The sequence below is a fragment of the Meles meles genome, chromosome 1 (genome assembly GCF_922984935.1).
Source record: "Meles meles chromosome 1, mMelMel3.1 paternal haplotype, whole genome shotgun sequence".
Taxonomy (NCBI): Eukaryota; Metazoa; Chordata; class Mammalia; order Carnivora; family Mustelidae; genus Meles; species Meles meles.
The window spans coordinates 100757480-100781623 of NC_060066.1; the positions used below are offsets into that span (position 1 = coordinate 100757480).

General features: G+C 36.9%; 1 protein-coding gene across 1 annotated transcript in view; it reads left to right on the forward strand.

The window, feature by feature from the left end:
* Positions 1-24144, forward strand: part of PXDNL (peroxidasin like) — a 521054-nt gene that overhangs the window by 310857 nt on the left and 186053 nt on the right. The window contains exon 4 of the mRNA XM_045982128.1: positions 1027-1098. Coding sequence (XP_045838084.1) covers positions 1027-1098 — 72 coding nt within the window. The remainder of the gene's footprint in view (positions 1-1026; positions 1099-24144) is intronic.

Consider the following 24144-nt stretch of genomic DNA (forward strand, 5'->3'; position numbering starts at 1 on the left):
TCGGAAAAGCAATCTCTTTTTCATTTTCAACTAGAACTGTGATTTCTATGGCTTCTATGGTTTTTAAGTCATCTGCAGAAAGATTGCTTCAGAATCAACTGGGAAACTTGTTAAGCATGCAGTTTCCTAAACCTCACCCCAAGAGAATTGGATTGAGTAGGGCTGGGGGCAAGCTCAGGAGTTGTTTTTGGCAAACCACCAGGTGATTCTGATGCATTCAAAGTCACTGTGAGCTCTAGCTTATGCAAAGATGCATTCCAGAGGAACTCAGTAGAAAGTTTTAGGAATTCTGATAGCCTCAGATCCCCAGAGGTACAAGTAGAAAAGATAACAGATTTCACTGTCATGACATTCACAAAGTACTCACATAGAGATCTAAAAATGAAGTAACTTTTCCGTCCTATAGTTGATGAAAAAAGGACATAGTGTTCATATGTTGTGTAAATTGTTTTCATTAAATCTTTTGGCCAGATTAGTAACATCATCATATTTGTAAATCCATTAACAGGTTCTTTTCCTGTAGGTTTTCAGCAGCAGCCATGGGGGAACCAAAATACATCTTGTGGATCCTGTTAATATGTGTTTACTCCCTTCAGATGAGTCCTATGATGTTTGCCAGCTTTGCAAATATAACTCCTTGTTCAATATATTCTGTATGGTAGAATGAATTTGAAAAAAAAAATTGCTATAGTCCAACTTTTCTTTTTCTTAGAGAAGTTGTTACCCAGTACATGTGACCTCATTAGTCAGAATTCTTCTACAATCACTCTAAGTTTTAGAGGTTAAGGCAGTGATTCTTAATATTTTGGATCAAAGATTTCTTTGAGAATCTGATGAGAGCCTTGGAACTGTCTTGCCCAGATACTTGAACATATTTAAATGAAATCAAAGTCTCCATATATTTTTAGGGAATCTATTAACATCCCCAAACTCTTTAGAGTCACATTGTAGCTTAAAAATTCCTGATATAGGAAATGTGGCATCTATGCAAATTTATAACTTAATAGAATTTTATTTATTTTTCAGGTATCTGTACAAGAATGAAATTCATGCCCTAGATAAGCAAACATTTAAAGGACTCATATCTTTGGAACAGCTGTAAGTAATAAAAACTTCTTATTGAATCATTGATGGTTATGGTTCAAATAGAAGCTTTTTAAGTGTCATTATGTGATAGTTGAGCGATTATTTTAAGTTTTGTCACACAGCTTGAATGATTGAATATTCTGTCATCAGTTGGATAAAAATCATAATGTATGATAGAGTTGGCATGAGGGCAGGAAGATAGACAATGCTCAGTTGGAATCCCAGCTCCTGCATTTATTATTTGTATGCTATTGGGCAAGTTGCCCTCCCTGAATCTGTTTCCAAATCTCTAAAATGAAAGTATTTCTACTATAGATTAAGATATTCCAAGCAAAGAGTCTAGTTTATCACTTGACACAAAATAGAAGGTATTGACATTTCATAGAAGGTAATTAATACCTGTGATGGTTATTAATCTATCAAGTTCATAGTCATTTATCTGATATGGGAACTCTCAGGGCATGAGCTCTAACCTCTTGTTCAACAAATGAATAACCAAATCCAATGTTAATTAAGTGACTTGCTTAAGGTTAAAAGTTTGTGGAATTGTTATTACAACCTAGATCTCCTGACTGCTATTCTAGTGCACTTTTTAACATTTGACACCTCACTGCTTGTTTCAAGAATAGTTTGAAATCCCATAAAATTTAGTTTCACTTTTCAGAATTTCAGTTTGAAATATGAATTCTTCAGTATGAAAAAGTTATGTTATATGGTTACTGTTACTAAATGGCAATTTGATGTTTTAGTGAGATATTTCTCTCAATTTTTAGTGCTGTGATGCAAATACTAATAAGATGTTTGAAGATATTTTACCTCATTCATGACAAGCTATGGGATATTTATCAGCTCAGATGTATAGAATACTCCTTGATCTTTAAGTAATAGGACTCTTAAATACCAGAAGCTTTTGATTCTCAGTTTTGTTTCTATCTTCACTGTGGCTTCTTATTTTCAAAGGTTATTTGCAATCGTTTCTGTAAGAAACATGCTTCTGTAACAGTCCAAAGAAATCTAGATTTCTTTTTCCTGGAGGGCCAAAGTGTTAGACTATTGTATTAAAATATGATCAATTGGAGATATATATATATATTTAAAAGAATTTATTTATTTGACAGAGAGTGAGAGAAGGAGAGAGAGCACAAGCAGGGGAGCAGCAGAGGGAGAGGGGGAAGCAGGCTCCCAGCTCAGCAGGGAGCCTGATGTGGGACTAGATCCCAGGACCCTGAGATCATGACCCGAGCTGAAGGCAGAGGCTCAACCCACTGAGCCATCCAGGTGCCCCAATTGGATATATTTTTTAAAAATGTTTGTTTCTATTTACTTCTCTGCTTATTAATTTTCTTTTACCTAACTAATGAGTCATCCTATGACAAAGTATGTTTCTTCATCTTTAGGTAATTTCTACTATGTTGTAGAACCATCACAAAACCAATTAAGTATAACATCTTTAGTAACAAAAACAAACAAAACCCTTATCACTGTGATGTGTTGTTTTTTTAAAAATATTTTATTTATTTGACAGAGAGAAATCACAAGTAGGCAGAGAGGCAGGCAGAGAGAGAGAAGGAAGCAGGCTCCCTGCCAAGCAGAGAGCCTGATGTGGGACTCGATCCCAGGACCCTGGGATCATGACCTGAGCCGAAGGCAGAGGCTTTAACCCATGGAGCCACCCAGGTGCCCCGTGTGATGTGTTTTTCATCAAATATAGTCACAGATAGTTTATAAAAATTAACATATGAAAAGTTCTAATTCTTGTGTAAAGTACAACTAATTCTCACCAGTAAATGCTTTATATTCTGATAATAATTATTGGTCTTACTAATATTGAGTAATACTATTGCTTAAAGCCATGGAAATAGGCATTTCTGTTTGCTAATTTTAAAACATGATTCCATGCTCTTGTGAATCACTATTCAAAGAGGATTTTTGGAATCCAAATATGTAATCTCTAATCCTTGGAATTTTTCATAATTTTAATTATAGCTGTGAAGGCCAATTTATTCCAGCATCTCTATCAAACTAAAGAAGAGCTTGAGATGCCTGAAATATTTTTTTCTTTAAGATCTATATACATGGCCTTTCTTTTAATGATTCTTATTTTTCATAATACTTTTGGGATTAAAATCCTTTTTGAGGAAGGCAGGAAGACATGATAGTTGCTTGCATAGCCTTGAAAATATAGTAGGGCATTAAAATGGCAATTCTGCTACTGACATGATTGTTTACATTCAGTATGAAAGTATACTTTTTGATTTTCCTGTAGTCTTTAAGACAGTCTGTAATCTAAAAAAGTGGCAATGAAAAGTGAAGAAAGGATATTGAAGTAAGATTTGTTAGTGTAATTCTTTTTTTTTTTTATCTTTTGGTCAATTGAAAATTTGGTAAATTATATTCATTTTTAAAAAGATTTTATTTATTTATTGTTTGCTTATTCGACAGATAGAGAGTATGAGCTGTGGGGAGGGGTAGAGAGAGAAAGAGAATGTCAAGCCTACTCCATGGTGAGCACAGAGCTGACACAGGCTTGATCTCAAGACCTTAATATCATTGTCTTAGCTGAAATCATGAGTTAAATAGTTAACCGACTGAGCCATCCAGGTGATCCAAACTACATTCCTTTTTTAGAACCACTTTATTGAGGTATGATTATCACATAAAAGGATGTGCATACTTTATGTAAACAACTTGATGAGTTTGGAGATAAGTATACACCAATGAAACCATTGCCACAATCTGTCATAAATATATCCATCACTTCCAAAAGTTTCCTCCCATCCCCGTATTATTATTATAATTATTTTTTATAAGAACATATAATATACCCTGTTAGCAAATGTTTAAGCATACAGTTCAGCCTTAAGTCCTGAAACTATAACATTACCAGAACAATACATAGAGAAAGTCTTCTTGACAGTGGTCTTCAATGATTTCTTGAATATGAAAGTGAAAGCACAGACAACAAAAACAAAAATAGACAATTAGCTATATCAAACTAAAAAAAAAAACTTCTGTACAACAAAGGAAACCATCAACAAAATAAAAGGCACCTCATGTAATGGAAAAATATTTGCAAACATATATCTAATAAATCCAAAACATATGAGGAACTCTTACAATTCAATAGCAAAAATCCAAATAAGCTTATTAAAAAGTAGGGAAAGGAGTTGAAAAGGTATTTCCCCCAGAAAGACTTACAAATGGCCAACAAGTATATGAAAATGTTCTCAATGTCACTAATCATCAGGGAAATGCAAATTAAAAACATGATATGAAGTCACCTCACACTTGTTAGCATGGCTATTATCAAAAAAAAAAAAGTATTGGTAAAGATGGTGCAGAGGAAAGATAATTCCTTGCACAATGTTGGTGGGAATATAAATTGGTGCAGCCACTATGGAAAAAAGTACAGACATTTCTCAAAAAATTAAAAATAGAAATACCATGTGATCCACTAATCCCACTTCCGGATATTTATTCAAAGAAGTTGAACTCAGGATCTCAAAGAGATACCTGCACTCCCATGTTCACTGCAACATTATTTATAATAGCCCTCTGTCCGGTGACAGATGAATTGATAAGGAAAATGTGGTACATACATACACTAGAATATTATTCAGGATCAAAAAAGAAAGAAATCCTGCCGTTCGTGATAACCTGGTCGAATTTGGAAGACATTATGCTAAGTGAAGTAAGCCTGACACAGAAGGACAAATACTATATAATACCACTTGTAAGAAAAATCTAAATGGTCAAAGAAGCACAGAGTAGAATAGTGGTTGCCAGGGGATGGGGGCGGGAGAAATGGGGAGGTGTTAATCAAAGGGTACAATCTTTTAGTAATGCGAGGTGAATAAAACCTAGCAATCTACTGTACAAAATAGTGACAAGCCACATTCTGCTTTAAGGATAAATGCTTTCTTTATATTGCATTAGAATATCTTCCATGTGTTGGCTACATGAAAAGAAATTTTGATATTAAATATAAGTAATAAATTAAAGCATAAATGTTACTTTAAGCATTGATAAGGCACAGTTGTTTCTGTAGAATAATTTATATTCTTATATTGATTATGTCAGGGCAGTGAATGGAGTAAGGAGTAATTATCTTTATAAGAAATAGAATGACTGAATTTTTATGTAGGAAGATAGAATTAGTATATATTAAGAAAGTGTATATTAAATGAATATTTATGAGGATTCAATCAATTTTGTCAAAGGTAAAGACCATTTCCTTGGGTATAATTTTCCATTTTTTATATAGTTGAACACCACTGCTTAAGGGGGATAGCATCTCCAAAGCATGTTTTTATTTTGCAAATGATGCAGAGGACTCTAATGCTTCTACCTTTCTGAACAAGAATAACTGCCTTGTTCTTAGAAAGCACAGTTTAATATTTCTTGTATTATTAGTTAGTCATCCTGCTTTCAATTATTCTTCTTCATCCAAAATTTCTGTCCTTATTCTGCTATACAATGGACATATTTTCACTGATAAATTTTTTTGCCAATAAATTTCTCATCCTAACCTCCTTAATAGGCACTAAATATCTCTTGTGAAAATGATATTTTCTAGAAGTGATACAATCCATTTTAGTTAGTCATTATTTTAAACTTAAAATATTTCCTTTTCAATGTATAACTTCATATTCCTTACTTTTCTTTTTCTTTAGATGTTTACTTATTGCTAAGAGATATATTTTATCTAGAGCATTTCTATTATATAAAAACAGGCTTTCATACCTGTGTTAAACTGATATGTTTTGCTCAATGTCTTAAATATCAACATCATATTCCATTGTCTACTGAAATTACAGAAAGAGACAGAACAGTGTCTCCAAGAACATAAGATCTTATGAACTAAGTTTGAACTAAGTATGAACTAAGACTGAATTAAGTTTGATCTGACTGAACATGTGTTGCACTTGTTAATTATTTAATCTTGAGCATTTCACTTTACAATTCTAAACTTTATTTTCCTTATATTGTTTTTTAAATGAGGATAATAGTAGCTATTTGCCAGGCTAACTCTGAGATCTAAGGATAATATAGATAAAACACTTGGCAAGAGTTGATCCTGAAATAACAATACCTATTATTTTTTTTAAAAATTTCCATAGCATATATTCTTTCTTTTATTTAAATTTAAATTAATTTTTTTCAGTGTTCCAAATTCATTGTTTATGAACCACACCCAGTGCTCCATGCAATATATGCCCTCCATAATACCCACCACCAGGCTCACCCAACCCCCCCACTCCCCCTCCCCTCCAAAACCCTCAGTTTGTTTCTCAGAGTCCACAGTCTTTCATGGTTTGTCTCCCTCTCCAATTTCCCCCCACTCACTTCTCTCCATTTCCTAACGTCTTCCGTGTTATTCCTTATGCTCCACAAGTAATACCTAAAAACAGCTAATTTGGGGCACTTGGATGGCTCAGTGAGTTAGGCCTCTGCCTTCAGCTTAGGTCATGGTCGCAGGGTCCTGGGATGGAGCCCCCATAGGTCTTTCTGCTCAGCAGGGAGCCTGCTTCCCCCTCTACCTCTGCCTGCCTCTCTGCCTACTTGTTATCTCTCTCTTTCTCTCTCTCTCTCTGTCAAATAAATAAATAAAGTTTTTTTTTTTAAAAAGAAACAGCTAATTTGTTATTTATTTATTTAAAGAAATGGCTAATTTAAATGCTGTATTTTTAAAAAAGACTTACTTATTTGATAAAGAGAGAGAGTAGGGGTTGGGAGGGACAAGTATAAAGAAGAGGGAGAGAGACGTAGACTTTGTTCTGAGTGTGGAGCCTAAAGCAGGGCTTGACCTCATGACCTTGAGATCACAACCTAAGCTGCAACTAGGAATTGGATGCTTAAGTGACTGTGCCACTCAGGTGTCCCTAAATGGCATATTTTTAAAATACAAAGTTAAACTTAGCTAGTGATATAAAGTATTATTAACTTAATGTCTTTGACTTTTCTTGATCTGCCTAGTTTATCTTAAAGGACTTTTCAATTTGATTACTTAATATAAGTCATAAATGACTATAAATGCTAACAAGATACCATCTTTTTAAACATGTAAATATATCAAATTATAAAGTTAATATTTCAAAGGTTTTTAAAAGTATCTTTTTTTTCAAGAGGCTTCAAGCCTGATTGCATTTTTTTAAGAATATAAAATTACAAAGAACAGAATAGCTAGCTTAATATTTTTGGATTTATACATACTTGGAAAATACAAAAATTCTGGCTGGAACAAAAGAATATATGGGTAAAACTTCTTTTGCTCATTCATTGCCTGAAAGTCCTGCATTAGAGCCCATTTGGGCTTATCTAAATTGTCACTGTCATTCATCCAAAAATCACCAGGTAAATCTCTGTAGTTAAACAAATTGAGTTTGTCACTAATTGCAGTGAATGAAAACACATGCTGTGGGGAGTCATGGGGATTGTCGTTAAGAGGATATTAGAAAAAACATGTTATAAACTTAAACTTTGGCTAGGTGATTTTGGAGAGGGAAAGAAGGCAGGGATTTGCTCTAAATTGAATAATTCCAGAAAATGTGCACCAATCCTATGATCGTGTATCTTAATTAATCTTATCTATAGTGAGGGGAGAATAGAATGAGAATAAAACTGTAATTGATAGGATATAGGATTCACTGAATCTGGCCAAAAGAAGAGGGTGTTTGGTATTTTGTGTGTGGCAAAGTAACCTTGTTTTTGTTGTGCTTAGACAAGTTAGCACTATTTTGTTCTATTTTATCAAGGTCTCAGAGTAACCTTGTCTTAGCTTGGATTCTGTGAGATTATGTTCAGTAGAATACCATGGCATATCCATGAGTGCCAGGCCAGCTTTTGAATGTCAAAGATAATCTTTCTTTCTTTCTTTCTTTCTTTCTTTCTTTCTTTCTTTCTTTCTTTCTTTCTTTTTTTTTTCCCTTTGTCAAGATAAATTAGAGCCCGGAATTCAGAATAAAACATAGATCATTATGGCGGTAAAGATTCTTTATTAAAGACTTTATTTAAAATGATCCTTCCAGGAGCGCCTGGGTAGCTCAGTGGGTTAAAGCCTCTGCCTTTGGTTCAGGTCATGATCTTGGAGTCCTGGGATCCAGCCCCATATCAGGCTCTCTGCTCAGCTGAGAGTCTGCTTCCCCATCTCTCTCCTCCTGCCTCTCTGCCTACTCGTGATCTCTCTCTCTGTCAAATAAACAAATAAAATCTTAAAAAAAAAAGATCCTTCCATCATGATCACTAGTAACTTATTCTCAGTATAAAAAGGATCTTTGATATATAACATCTGAAAAAGCTCCATTGATTTATAAACAGAGACAAATTTCTGCTTTTGACTATAATGTAGGAGACAGAAGATTTACATTCTGTTTTTAAAAACAACAACAACAACAAAAAAATAGACAAAATATATAAACTGTCAGGTTTCTCAGTAACTAAATTGAAATGAGACCGACAAGGCAAGCAAGGGTTGGAGAACAGATCTTTATCGTGAGCACCCTCAGGCAAAGTTCCGCAACTCAAAAGAGGGCAGTGAGTCGGGGAAGTCGCGCAAGACAAGGTGGCAGGGGTTTACATAAAGTTGAAAAGCAGAACTGTTTCCTATTGGTTGGCTCATATGCAAAGGGAGGATTGTAATTTGACCAGTCAGAGTTACTTCCTCTATGCAAAGGAAGGCTTGTAATCTGACCAGTCAGAGTTACTTCCCTTTCTGGGGTTTGAGGGTTATTGGGTTCAGTGGGTAAGTCCAAAGGGGAGGTGTAGGGGTCTGCGTCAAGCTGTCAGCAGGTCATTGATCCATTGCCATCCTGAGATGAGGTGATGATGGGAACCTCGGCCATTTGGGGGTATCTGCCATCTTGAAGAGTTTCTCTTCCTGCCCGGCCCCAACATAAACCAGCAGTTTTCAGGCAATGGACAACAGACAACAAAGAGCTGTGATCCATGACACAGGGACTCATGATGTGATCTCTGTGATTGTGCAGTTTCCCGGTTTGAAGCACAGGGAGGGTTACATAGCCAGAGACTGGGTGAGTTGAGGAGGCAGAAATTGGAGTTTGGGGATCCTGGCATGGTGAACACTGGTGACATGGGGCACCAGAGAGCAGCACCTCTCCGTGGAGAGAGCTCTGGACCTCCAGGGGTTTCTCCTGGTCTTTGGCTGGATACTGATCAGTACAAATTTCAGGAAACTACCTGTGCATAGAAGAGAACTACTGGAAATTTCTAGGTCAGAAAATTCCTGAATTTCCTACACAGGGAAGAGAATATTTTGTGGTACTACCAGCCAGTGTGGAAGGACCTGATGCTACTGAGCACTGGATAGAGTTCTCAGTGAAGTGTCACCTTAATAGAAGGGTTAAACGAGTCCGAAGATGAAGATTTATTTATCTGCTCTAGTACAAGTTAAAAAAAAAAAAACAAAGAGAATCAAACTGCTCTCAGATAATATAACTGTGCAGAACGAAGTCCACTATTCATCAAGGAAATGCAACAAAATCCAGCAGTGAATAACCCAACATTCACAATTCTTCTGATTCAATCAAAAATTGCCAAGCAAGCACATCATGACAGAGTTATAAAATCAAGAAACCAAAACCTGATAATACTAAAAGGAAAAATAAGCAAATTGAACACTCCTCTGTCAATAATTGATAGAAAAATAGATGGAAAAATCACTAAGCATATAGGAGACCAGAATACCAGTACTGACTTGACCTAACTGAAAGTAATAGGGCACTCCACCTCAAGCCTGAAAAAGATACATTTTCAAGTGCAGAAGGAACACTTACAGAGACAGATCATATTCTAAAACTACAAAGCAATTCTAAATAATTTTCTTTTTTAATTGCAAATGGATTTATCCATGAATAGGATAGAATTGCAATTTGGGACAAACTAACTATGGTTAGCCATAGACAAGTCTAACAAACAAAGGAGAAACTGTTATTTCATGAGGAGGAGGGGGTTGGGAGTGGTTGTTTTGGACAAAAGTCTATTGGAGATAAGGAAGGGTTCAGGGAGATGATGGTTTCTCATTGGCTGAGTTGCTGGGGTCATTAATTTCTTATAGGAGGTGCAATGTATACCTTTTTCTGTTGTGGCCTATAAATTGATAATTCTTGCCAGTTGATGATTCTTCTTTTGGGGTCTGTAACCCACACTTCTTCCTGTAATTGACACAAAATAGTACCACGTGAAAGCTCCTCCTCCTGGCTTCCTGCATCCATTTTAATAAGGTTTCATTTTATAAATTTTCATATCTCCTTCTTTTGGTCAAGGACTTTCTTTGAAAATATCACTGATCAAGAATCAGGTTTTCTGAGGTGCTTGGTGGCTCAGGTCTTGATCCCAGAGTCTTGAGATTGAGTCCCACCTCAGGCTCTCTGCTCAGAGGGGAGTCTCTTCTCTCTCTCCCTCTGCTCCTCCCTATCCTCGTCCCTCCAGCCTGTGCACTCTCGCTCAAATAAATAAATAAAATCTTTAAAGAAAGAGTCAGTTCCATTTCTTTGAAAAAAATGGATGGTATTTTGATAGGGATTGCATTAAATGTGTAGATTGCTTTAGGTAGCATAGACATTTTCACAATATTTATTCTTCCAATCCAGGAGCATGGAACATTTTTCCATTTCTTTGTGTCTTCCTCAATTTCTTTCATGAGTACTTTATAATTTTCTGTGTATAGATTCTTAGTCTCTTTGGTTAGGTTTATTCCTAGGTATCTTATAGTTTTGGGTACAATTGTGAATGGGATTGACTCCTTAATTTCTCTTTCTTCAGTCTTGTTGTTGGTGTACAGAAATGCAACTGATTTCTGTGCATTGATTTTATATCCTGAAACTATACTGAATTCCTGTACAAGTTCTAGCAGTTTTGGAGTGGAGTCTTTTGGGTTTTCCACATATAGTATCATATCATCTGCGAAGAGTGATAGTTTGACTTCTTCTTTACCAATTTGGATGCCTTTAATTTCTTTTTGTTGTCTGATTGCTGAGGCTAGGACTTCTAATACTATGTTGAATAGCAGTGGTGATAATGGACATCCCTGCCGTGTTCCTGACCTTAATGGAAAAGCTTTCAGTTTTTCTCCATTGAGAATGATATTTGCGGTGGGTTTTTCATAGATGGCTTTGATAATATTGAGGTATGTGCCCTCTATCCCTACACTTTGAAGAGCTTTGATTAGAAAGGGATGCTGTACTTTGTCAAATGCTTTTTCAGCATCTATTGAGAGTATCATATGGTTCTTGTTCTTTCTTTTATTAATGTGTTCTATCACATTGATTGATTTTCGGATGTTGAACCAACCCTGCAGCCCTGGAATAAATCCCACTTGATCGTGGTGAATAATCCTTTTAATGTACTGTTGAATCCTATTGGCTAGTATTTTGGTGAGAATTTTTGTGTCTGTGTTCATCAAGGATATTGGTCTGTAGTTCTCTTTTTTGGTGGGATCCTTGTCTGGTTTTGGGATCAAGGTGATGCTGGCCTCATAGAATGAGTTTGGAAGTTTTCCTTCCATTTCTATTTTTTGGAACAGTTTCAGGAGAATAGGAATGAGTTCTTCTTTAAATGTTTGGTAGAATTCCCCTGGGAAGCCGTCTGGCCCTGGGCTTTTGTTTGTTTGGAGATTTTTGATGACTGTTTCAATCTCCTTACTGGTTATGGGCCTGTTCAGGTTTTCTATTTCTTCCTGGTTCAGTTGTGGTAGTTTATATGTCTCTAGGAATGCATCCATTTCTTCCAGATTGTCCAATTTGTTGGCGTAGAGTTGCTCATAGTATGTTCTTATAATTGTCTGTATTTCTTTGGTGTTAGTTGTGATCTCTCCTCTTTCATTCATGATTTTATTTATTTGGGTCCTTTCTCTTTTCTTTTTGATGAGTCTGGCCAGGGGTTTATCAATCCTATTGATTCTTTCAAAGAACCAGCTCCTAGTTTCATTAATAATCCTAAAATTTATATGGAACCAGAAAAGACCTCGAATAGCCAAAGGAATATTGAAGAACAAAGCCAAAGTTGGTGGCATCACAATTCCGGACTTCAAGCTCTATTACAAAGCTGTCATCATCAAGACAGCATGGTACTGGCACAAAAACAGACACATAGACCAGTGGAACAGAATAGAGAGCCCAGAAATCGACCCTCAACTCTATGGTCAACTAATCTTCGACAAAGCAGGAAAGAATGTCCAATGGGAAAAAGACAGCCTCTTCAATAAATGGTGCTGGGAAAATTGGACAGCCACATGCAGAAAAATGAAATTGGACCACTTCCTTACACCACACACGAAAATAGACTCCAAATGGATGAAGGACCTCAATGTGAGAAAGGAATCCATCAAAATCCTTGAGGAGAACGCAGGCAGCAACCTCTTCGACCTCAGCCGCAGCAACATCTTCCTAGGAACAACGGCAAAGGCAAGGGAAGCAAGGGCGAAAATGAACTATTGGGATTTCATCAAGATCAAAAGCTTTTGCACAGCAAAGGAAACAGTTAACAAAACCAAAAGACAGCTGACAGAATGGGAGAAGATATTTGCAAACGACATATCAGATAAAGGGCTAGTATCTAAAATCTATAAGGAACTTAGCAAACTCAACACCCAAAGAACAAACAATCCAATCAAGAAATGGGCAGAGGACATGAACAGACATTTCTGCAAAGAAGACATCCAGATGGCCAACAGACACATGAAAAAGTGCTCCACGTCACTCGGCATCAGGGAAATACAAATCAAAACCACAATGAGATATCACCTCACACCAGTCAGAATGGCTAAAATTAACAAGTCAGGAAATGACAGATGCTGGAGTTTAGGATGTGGAGAAAGGGGAACCCTCCTCCACTGTTGATGGGAATGCAAGCTGGTCCAACCACTCTGGAAAACAGCATGGAGGTTCCTCAAAATGTTGAAAATAGAACTACCCTATGACCCAGCAATTGCACTACTGGGTATTTACCCTAAAGATACAAACATAGTGATCCGAAGGGGCACGTGTACCCGAGTGTTTATAGCAGCAATGTCTACAATAGCCAGACTATGGAAAGAACCTAGATGTCCATCAACAGATGAATGGATAAAGAAGATGTGGTATATATACACAATGGAATACTATGCAGCCATCAAAAGAAATGAAATCTTGCCATTTGCGACGACGTGGATGGAACTAGAGCGTATCATGCTTAGTGAAATAAGTCAATCGGAGAAAGACAACTATCATATGATCTCCCTGATATGAGGACATGGAGAAGCAACATGGGGGGGTAGGGGGATAGGAGAAGAATAAATGAAACAAGATGGGATTGGGAGGGAGACAAACCATAAATGACTCTTAATCTCACAAAACAAACTGGGGGTTGCTGGGGGGAGGTGGGATTGGGAGAGGGGGAGCGGGCTATGGACATTGGGGAGGGGAGGCGAACCATAAGAGACTATGGACTCTGAAAAACAACCTGAGGGTTTTGAAGGGTCAGGGGTGGGAGGTTGGGGGAACAGGTGGTGGGTGATGGGGAGGGCACGTTTTGCATGGAGCACTGGGTGTTGTGCAAAAAGAATGAATACTGTTACGCTGAAAAAATTAATAAAAAGGGGAAAAAAAAAAGAAAGAGTCAGGTTTTCTTAATTCAGTGGCCTTTTGTTCCTTGGTATCAGGAAGGACTTTTTCTGTGTGTCATGTCCCATGTCAGAGAGAAATTGTATAGATTGGAAACATACTGAGGTCACATGTGAGTAACAAGTGGTAGGAGGGAGAACTCTCAGGTACTTCCATCTTTGGTCCATATTTATAGGTACATTATTTTTACAAAGGTTTGACAGGCAACAAATACAGAATCAAAAATAACGTGTCACAAAAACAGACACATAGATCATGGAACAGAATAGAGAGCCCAGAAAGAGACCCTCAACTCTATGGTCAACTAATCTTCGACAAAGCAGGAAAGAAAGTCCAATGGGAAAAAGACAGCCTCTTCAATAAATGGTGCTGGGAAAATTGGACAGCCCCATGCACAAAAATAAAATTGGACCACTTCCTTACACCACACACGAAAATAGACTCCAAATGGATGAAGGACCTCAATGTGAGACAGGAATCCATCCAAATCCTTGAGGAGAACACAGGCAGCAACCTCTTAAACCTCAGCCGCAGCAACATCTTCCTAAGAACATCACCAAAGGCAAGGGAAGCAAGGGCAAAAATGAACTATTGGGATTTCATCAAGATCAAATCTTTTGCACAGCAAAGGAAACAGTTAACAAAACCAAAAAACAACTGACAGAATGGGAGAAGATATTTGCAAATGACATATCAGATAAAGGGCTAGTATCCAAAATCTATAAGGAACTTAGCAAAGTCAACACCCAAAAAACAAATAATCTAATCAAGAAATTAGCAGAAGACATGAATAGACATTTCTGCAAAGAAGACATCCAGATGGCCAACAGACACATGAAAAAGTGCTCCACATCACTCGGCATCAGGGAAATACAAATCAAAACCACCATGAGATATCACCTCACACAAGTCAGAATGGCTAAAATGAACAAGTCAGGAAATGACAGATGCTGGCAAGGATGCGGAGAAAGGGGAACCCTCCTACACTGTTGGTGGGAATGCAAGCTGGTGCAACCACTCTGGAAAACAGCATGGAGGTTCCTCAAAAAGTTTAAAATAGAGCTACCCTATGACCCAGCAATTACACTACTGGGTATTTACCCTAAAGATACAAACATAGTGATCCGAACAGGCATGTGCACCCGAATGTTTATAGCAACAATGTCTACAATAGCCAAACTATGGAAAGAACCTAGATGTCCATCAACAGATGAATGAATAAAGAAGAAGTGGTATATATACACAATGGAATACTATGCAGCCATCAAAAGAAATGAAATCTTGCCATTTGCAATGACGTGGATGGAACTAGAGGGTATCATGCTTAGTGAAATAAGTCAATCGGAGAAAGACAACTGTCATATGATCTCCCTGCTATGAGGACGTGGAGATACAACATGGGGGGTTAGGGGGGTAGGAGAAGAAAGAATGAAACAAGATGGGATTGGATGGGAGACCATAAGTGACTCTTTTTTTTTTTTAAAGATTTTATTTGTTTATTTGACAGAGAGAGAAATCACAAGTAGGCAGAGAGGCAGGCAGAGAGAGAGGAGGAAGCAGGCTCCCTGCGGAGCAGAGAGCCCGATGCGGGGCTCGATCCCAGGACCCTGAGATCATGACCTGAGCCGAAGGCAGCGGCTTAATCCACTGAGCCACCCAGGCGCCCCCATAAGTGACTCTTAAATCTCACAAAACAAACTGAGGGTTGCTGGGGGGAGGGGGTGTTGGGAGAGGGGGAGTGGGGTTATGGACATCGGGGAGGGTATGTGCTATGGTGAGTGATGTGAAGTGTGTAAACCTGGTGATTCACAGACCTGTACCCCTGGGGATAAACATATATTATATGTTTATTAAAAAATAAAAAAAGAAATAAAATATTTAAAAAAAGATTAAATAAGAAAATGGATGGAATAGCCCACTGTAAAAAAAAAAACAAAACAAAAAACAAAAACAACGTGTCAATTCCCAGTTGTGTGATGGCTCTAAATCAGCACCCTACGTCTGAAAATAGCCCACTGAAAATATTTACTGACCCATATTCTGACTTAAGGGAGAAAATTCTCCCTACAGAAGGAAACCTAGAGTCATGTATGCCTCCTGAAACTCTGCTTCAAGAAGCCATGAAAGTGGAATGCCTGGGTGGCTCAGTGGATTAAGCCTCTGACTTCAGCTCAGGTCATGATCTCAGGGTCTTGAGATCGAGTCCCGCATCAGGCTCTCTGCTTGACAGGGAGTCTACTTCCTTCTCTCTGTCTCTCTGCCTGACTCTCTGCCTGCTTGTGATCTCTGTCTGTCAAATAAATAAATAAAATCTTAAAAAAAAAAGAAGCCTTGAAAGTAGATGAGTGGATATGCAAAAGCACTGTGAAAGAACTGAATGCATCTGGGAAGATACAGTATAGGTATAAATATGAAGCAATAGCTGATAAACTTTTTGCAAGACAGCAAAACCTCAAAGACATTTTAAAACAGTACTATTATCCCCAAAGAACTATTTGGAACTAAATACGTTACCAGTAATACAGCCTATAAATACAAACCGTGAATTTGAGTAAGAATTCAGAATCAGTTGCATAAAAAGTTGTGGTCAGTTGTGTAAAAAGATGTATATAAACAGAATAGAAAAATATCCAGCAAATAAAAGAAATCTTGTCATTTGCAACAACATTGTTGGACCTAGATGGTAATATGCTAAGTGATATAAGTCAGAAAAAAACAAATACTTATGGTTTTACTTTTAAAAAAATTTTAATTTTTTAAGATTTTTATTTATTTGACGGACAGAGACCACAAGTAGGCAGAGAGGCAGGCAGAGAGGAGAGGGGGAAGCAGGCTCCCTGCTAAGCAGAGAGCCCGATGTGGGCCTTGATCCCTGGGATCATGACCTGAGCTGAAGGTAGAGGCTTTAACTCACTGAGCCACTGCATGATGTTACTTATATGTGGAATCTAAGCAAGCAAACAAACAGCAGAAACAGATTGGTCAGTGGGGAGGGGATGTGGGACAGATGAAACAGGTGAAAGAGATTAGGAAATATAAACTTCTAGTTATAAGATGAATAAGTAATGGGGATGCAATATACAACATAAAGTATATAGTCAGTAATATTATAATGACTTTGTATGGTAACAGTAACTGAACTTACATCAGGGATCATTTTGTAATTTATAAAAATACCAAATCATTATGGTGTACACCTGAAACTAATAGGACATTATGTCAATTGTATGTCAATAAAAAATGAAAAGAAAAAAGTAGAAGTTGCATATTGTGACAAAAATAAAAATGATCATCTTTTGGTAGAATAATCTTTTCACAGTGCACTCCTGGGAGAGAAAGACCTTAAGCATCACACATTCAACCTCAAGATTACCTCTGTTGGAAATGATACCTCCAGAAAGACTCTCTTCAACTGTGCTGGAAAGGCCCCTATCATGTATTGCTAATCAGCCCTGAAGCCACCAAACTTTCAGAAATAGACTTTTGGAATCATGAGACATATATAAAGAAATCGCCAAACCTTGACTGGACTACACACAATTTGGTGACCCAAAAGTAAAGATTTCCTAGAACTGAAGATGTCCTGATGACATCTTATGAGACAGCATTCCCAAAATATCTGGACCAGACCAGTTAAAAGGTTCAGGAAATTTCAGAGGATGGAAATCATACAAAAAAACGTTTTCTGATTGAAAACAGAATTAAACTAGAGAATGATATAATATAGAATGATATATAAATTTCTAAATCGTTAGACCTATCAAGCAATTTGAAGAGGAAATGACAAGAAAAATTAGGAAGTATTTTAAGTAAAATAAAAATGAAATGACAACAAAATGAGATTTTGAGGATATAAATAAAGTAATGGCTAGATTGAAATTTATAAAATTAAATACTTACATTAGAAAAGAATGAAGATATCAAATCAGTGATCCTAGTTTCTACCTAAAGAATCTAGACAAGCAGAGAAAATTATATCCAGAATAACCAGAAAGAAGGAAATAATGAAGGAGTTAAATCAAGGAAATTGAAAATAGAACCACAATAGAGAAAAGTGAATACACATCTGGTTAACTGAGAAAATAATAACATTGATAGACCTTAAGCCAATTATCAGAAAAAAGGGAGAAGATATAATTTACCAATATCAAGAATGGGGGTGAATCAGTACAGATACTTTGAAAACACTAAATGGATAATAAGGATTTATCATAAACAATTTTCTTCCAATAAATTGGACAACTTAATGAAATGAAAGAAAAATATTTATGAAAATACAACTTACAAAATTTACTCAAAAACAAAGAAATAACCTGTATAACTGTATATATAAAAATACATATAATAAATTACATGTGTAATGAAAACATTTCCAGATAAAAATTAATTCCATGTGCAGTTATCTTCATTAGTAAATTGTTACAAATATTTAAGGAAGAAATAAATCCAATGTGATACAATTTTGTTTTAAAAGTAAAAGAGGAACAGTTTCCAATTCTTTTTGAGTTGCAGTCATTTTATGACACCAAAGTCAGACAAAAGTATTACAAGAAAAGAAAATAAAAGGCCTGCATCCCTCATTAATATAGATGCAAAATTCCTTAACTAAATACTAGAAAATCAAGTCTAGCAAATTATCTGAAAGATATAATAAATAAATCATGCACAAGTACCTTTAATGTAAGGAATACAGGCTGGTTTGACATTTGAAAATCAAAAATATGTTTTTTCATATTAATACATTAAAGAAGAAAAAAATGACCATCTCAATATTTGAGAAAATATTTTACATATTTTATATATATTTTATACTATATATTTACATATAAATATATTTTATATATTTTACATATAAATAAATATATATTATAAATATATTTTACATACTTTATGTATATTTTATATATTATTTTTCTCAAAATACTTGAGAAAGTATTTGAGAAAATTCAGTGACCGTTCATGGTAAAACCTTCAGCAAATAAAGAGTTATGGGAATTTTCTCAACCTGGTAAGCCACATCTAAGAAAGGTCCTTGCCTTGGCCATGGCCAAGGCCCTGGCCCTTGGGTGGCTCAGTCAGTTAAGCACCTGCCTTCAGCTCAGGTCATGATCCCAAGGTCCTGGAATCAAGTCCTGCATCTCTGCTCAGCAGGGGTGTTTGCTTCTCCCTCTGCCCCTGCTTGTATTCTCTCTCTCGCTCACTCTCTCTCTCAAGTAAATAAATAAAATCTTAAAAAAAAAAAAGGCCCTTGTCGAACTTTATATTCAATGGTAAAAAGACGAGTATTTTACTCTTAAGTTTGGGAATAAGGGTAGAATGAAAGGAAATAATGAAAGATGTTCATCATTTTGAGTCATTAGGGACATACAAATTAAAACCACCATGAGATACCAGGACACATCTTCTAGAATGGCTAAAATTAAACACATGGAAAGCACCAAGTGGTAGGGAAAATGTGGGGCTCCTGGAACTCTCCCACATTTGTTGCCAGGAGTGTAAAACTACAGACACTTTGAAACACTGTTCGGCAATAAAGAGTTTGGACACAGCAATTTCACTTTTCAGTGAAAGCATTTACTCTAAAGAAATAAAATATCTTTCCACACAAAGACTAGTACTTGAATAATTACAGCATCTTTATTAAAATAGTCCTAGATTGATTAAAAACAACCCAAATGTCCATCAACTGGTGAATGGATCAACAAATTAAGATATATCCATGTGGTGGGATAATACTCAGTAATAAACAGGAAAAAACCGCTGCTAGTCATGACATCGTGGATGAATTTCAAGCACATATGCTAAGTGAAAGGAGCTAGATAAGTGAGATTTTATACTGTCTGGTTATATTTACATTACATTCTAGGAAATGCACAACGAGAGTGACAAAAAGCAGGTCAGTGGTTTCCTGGAGCCCAAGGACGGGTGGGAAGTAGGACTAGCTGCAAAGTATGTTGAGAGTATTTTGGAGAATCATGGAAATATTCAAGATATCATATTTGTGATGCTGGTTAAATGAGGTATACACCTATCATAACTAATTGACTTGCATACTTAAAATTGGGGAATTGTTATCACCTATAACTCATACTTTAATAAATATGACTTAAAATAAATAAAAACAAATAAATATCTCATATATTTCATTTATTTTCCAGATGTTTCCATGATTTTAGCCTCATTCCCATTTTTATTTTCTAAATTTATGATTTCTTATACTGACTTATGGTAAATCTTGAACTCAGAAAGTAAAATGCCTCCAATTCTGATTTTCTTTTTAAAAACTTTTTGCACTCTCATATGTTTTAGAATTAGCTTGTTCATTTCAATCTTCGTGCCACCACCCACTCCATTACCACCAAGTAAAAAAAAAAAAAGCCCTTTGAGATTCTGATTGGAATTATATTGAATCTGTAGATCTATTTCTCAGAATATCTATCACTAGACATACCATATATGGATTTAGACCAGACATAATACAATAGATTCTTTTGGGTAGAATTATATCCAAAGCCACCTAAATAATTTGGGTAAAGTCAAAGCACATCTTTGGTCAGCAACAGCATCAGCTGTATCTTGGGTAGAGCAGCTAGGAGAACTTTCTTGGAACCCGAGGAACTTGAGGGCTGGTGGTACAATTACAAGAGACTACGGTTTGATCCTATTTTCTGAGTGTCATTAAAATTCAATGTTGAGCCACCTTCTAGAAAGAGTTCCATTCTTGCTTCAATTAATTTTGTTTTTCCAACTGACTTTTTGACAACATTTGAAATATATTTGATAAGAAAATAGCAATACCATATTCTCTGCTGTTTACACTCCACTACATCCCATTTTGGGTCAGGGATTGGCTTCCCCAATCCAGTCCATAGCATCATCCTATTTCCTCACCGATGTACCTTGGCATGAAGCTAACACTGGCAAACCCTCTTTGGGGCACCGCATAAAAAGAGGCTTTGAGGACTTTTCCCTCTTCTGCACAATTCTAGATAAAATCTGTAAGACAAAGAATAATCCTGACTTTGAAATGTCCAAGTTTGTTCTTCAATAGCAAGTGGATGTTAAAAACGGAGAAATTCTCTGATTTTTGGGGCCTTTCCAAGGTTTCCTAGGGAAAGGCCCAGACATTCACACTGAGAAATAGGTTGGTGGGGGTGGGGTGGAATGTTTCTCGTCTCCCTGGTCGCCCTGTGCTTGCACACAGGTGCTTCTGAGGGCTGGAATCAGACGGAAGGAAAGTGCTCGTGTCAGACTTGAAGCAGACGTTGCTAAAACGTCTGGAGATGAGAACAAGATTTATGCGTTTGAGTGTGTTTTGAAGGCGTTCTGTAAACAGCAATTGTTGCCAATTAATCTGTGTTTGGGCTTTTGATTGAATTTCCTTTTCTAACTTATGTTTTAAGAGGACAGTTTGTGGATGAGTGTTTCTTAAGTTAAAACTTTCATCTGCCTTGCAGCTTTCTCAGTACTGTTCCCGAACCAGAGAATATTCAGCCTGGCAGCATGTGAGAATCCCCCAGGGAGCTCACAAAAATAGCAACGTCTGTCCACCCTTGCAATAAATCAGAATCCCAGGAGGAGGGTGCTGGCATTGGGAGTTTCTTTTAAAGTTCCCTGGGAGATTTTAATGTGCAGTTAGGATTAAGCATTATTATCTTTACTTTAAAAGTATTACATATCCTCAAGATACTATCTGAGCTCTTACCTGGGATTTGCTTCCTTTTCTGTCTACAATCCTCTCTTAACAACCATCACCAAGAACTTATAAACCCCGTTATTTAGAATCTACCTTTATCTGACATAGAAGCTGTGCCATGTACCAGCCAAATAAACACATTAGGTTTGGGTTTTAAATGAATTATTATAAATGTTTGGGCTCAAGTACTTAAATAGAAATCATCTCAAGTTGTTTTTCCACATTGCAGAGCCATTGTGTCACTGGACTCACTTTCTATCCTCCTGTTCATTCCTGACGTAATTGCATGAAAGCATTGTGTACGTGTGTGTGTGTATGTGTGTGTGTCTGTAGTGGAGGGTGGGGTGCAGGAGGGCAGTTTCCTTCAGTTTTGTTTAATGTAATAACAAATACTTGTGTTTGGCCAGCATACACTTTTGAAAATCGATATCATAAAATTTGTGATATAATATCAAGAACAAAGAATGCAGGAAGTTAACAAAATAAATGCATTTATGTTTATTAAAAAGAAGACTTAGATTATGTAATAAACAATATGCCTTTATTGGCCAATGGACTAGAATACTTGGCTCCATCAGTTCTCTGTGCTCTGGGCTTTATCCTATATTCTTCTGGACCCTTCCCATTTCTCTTTCGTCTTTTATTTGCTTTGATGTCATTCCTTTCTTTCTTTTAAGATTTTATTTATTTATTTGACAGGCAGAGATTACAAGTAGGCAGAGAGGCAGGCAGAGAGAGAGGAGGAAGCAGGCTCCCTGCTGAGCAGAGAGCCCCCATGAGGTGCTTGATCCCAGGACAGTGGGATCATGACCTGAGCCGAAGGCAGAGGCTTTAACCCACTGAGCCACCCAGGTGCCCCGATGTCATTCCTTTCTTGATGTCATTCCTTTAAGGATATGCCCAAGTTTTTCTCGCTGACTTGTTCTTGAGCCTATATTTCCATGTAGCTACTATTCCCTCTCGTCTCTGTTTCTATGTCAAGTATACATTGCACTGCGACAGAAAACTAAGCTTAAATCAGCAGTAAAAGGAAACTCATAATCCAACGGCTTCCCCAAAGAGAAGCTAAAACAAATAAACAAACAAACCTCACAAAAAAAATACCAAGATGCTATCTATGCCGCACTCCTGCTTAGATGGCAAACATGGTAAACGATACCACACAGGTTACCAGGTTCATCCTTAACAGAGTGGTTTTGTACACATTATGACACTTAATTCTCAAGTAACTGTGAAGTGAATGTTTCTTTCATAAAAGTTGAAGAAAGAGAAACAGGGTCTTGGGAATATGAAGTTGACTGTCCTGTGCATTGCTGCACAGTTACAGCAAGTGGTACAGTAAGATAAACATTAAGGTCCTTTCATTCTGAGTTTTGAATCTTCATGAGAGTATCACCATTTACTACTGTGAAAGTAACAGGATTTCTGTTTTAGAAACATTTTACATTTTTCATTCTGGCTATTTCTCAAGTGGTGATAATAAAAAATGTTTATGGAGTCAGTGTTTCTAGTATGATTGGTATGGTCCTTTAGAGAAGCATGCCTTCTCAACAACGGGTGGACACTGCACAGGCTCATCTGCGTATTCTGCAGTATAGACAGGTCAGACCCATGGCCTCCGTTAATGATAGCAACTTCATCTTCACAAGAATCCATAGCAGACTATGCTGGCAAAATTTAGTCGACAACAGATTATATATTCAACAGCATTTAGGGCATGTTCTTGCTTATTAGGATGTCTTCCACTGAATGTGGCTGGTGACAGAGGATGAAACTCTTCACCATTACTTTATAATTGGAGTTTGGCAGGGACTGACTCCTGTTTCTGTACTTGAAATTGTATGCCATTCACTGAGATATTGATGATAGTCACCATATATTCTTTGAATGCATTCTTCTTTCACCTCTTAACCTTTGCAGATGCTCTTTGCTATTCCTGGGATCATTTCCCTGTCTTCTTTACCTGACTCAACTCCTTGCTCAAACATCGAGGTCTATGTCTGACTTAAGTAATACGGCATCTCCTACTACACTTCCCTGCTTACTGATTTATTTTTGTTTTTATGTCTTATTTGCTATTGAATGCTCCTTCCTTCCTCCAACGGATGAGCCCCTGGGTTCCATCTGGTTCCTGTCCCAGGCAGGGGTCTCAAATCTCTGCACTTTTCTAGCCTCCACAGCTGCATGAGCTGTGACCCTCAAAGTCTGATGACTGGCAGATGGGTTATCTGCACTCCTTCAGTATATGCTGGACAGAAAGTACAAGATAAAGAACAAGTTAACAAATATCTTGGAGAAAGTGGAGGCTTCATAGCACACAGTTATACATGGCCTATGTGGATATAGCATCTTGCTAGGCAAAGATAGTAAGAACTCCCTCTACTGGTTTTAGTTCCTTGGTTAAATAAATTGGTAGCCCTACATGGACTCTGGCTAAACCCCTTCTTGGGGTGTGTTGGGAAATGGTCTGCCTGTTGACTGGGCAGTTTCCATTCCAGAGGCTCAGAGATTGCTTTTATGTTTTAAAAGTCACAGGCTATAGCCTTCCCTTATGGACTTTCCTATGATTACAATTCATTCATTCACTCATGTGCACGTTCAAAATATTTGAATGCCTACTTTGTGCTAGGTATTTTGTAGGCATTGAAATCCATCAGTGAATAAAACAGAAAATACTAGCCACAGAGTGCTTCTTTTTCAGGAAAGAGCAAAGACTTAAGTCCATGTGTGGAATAGCAGGGAGGT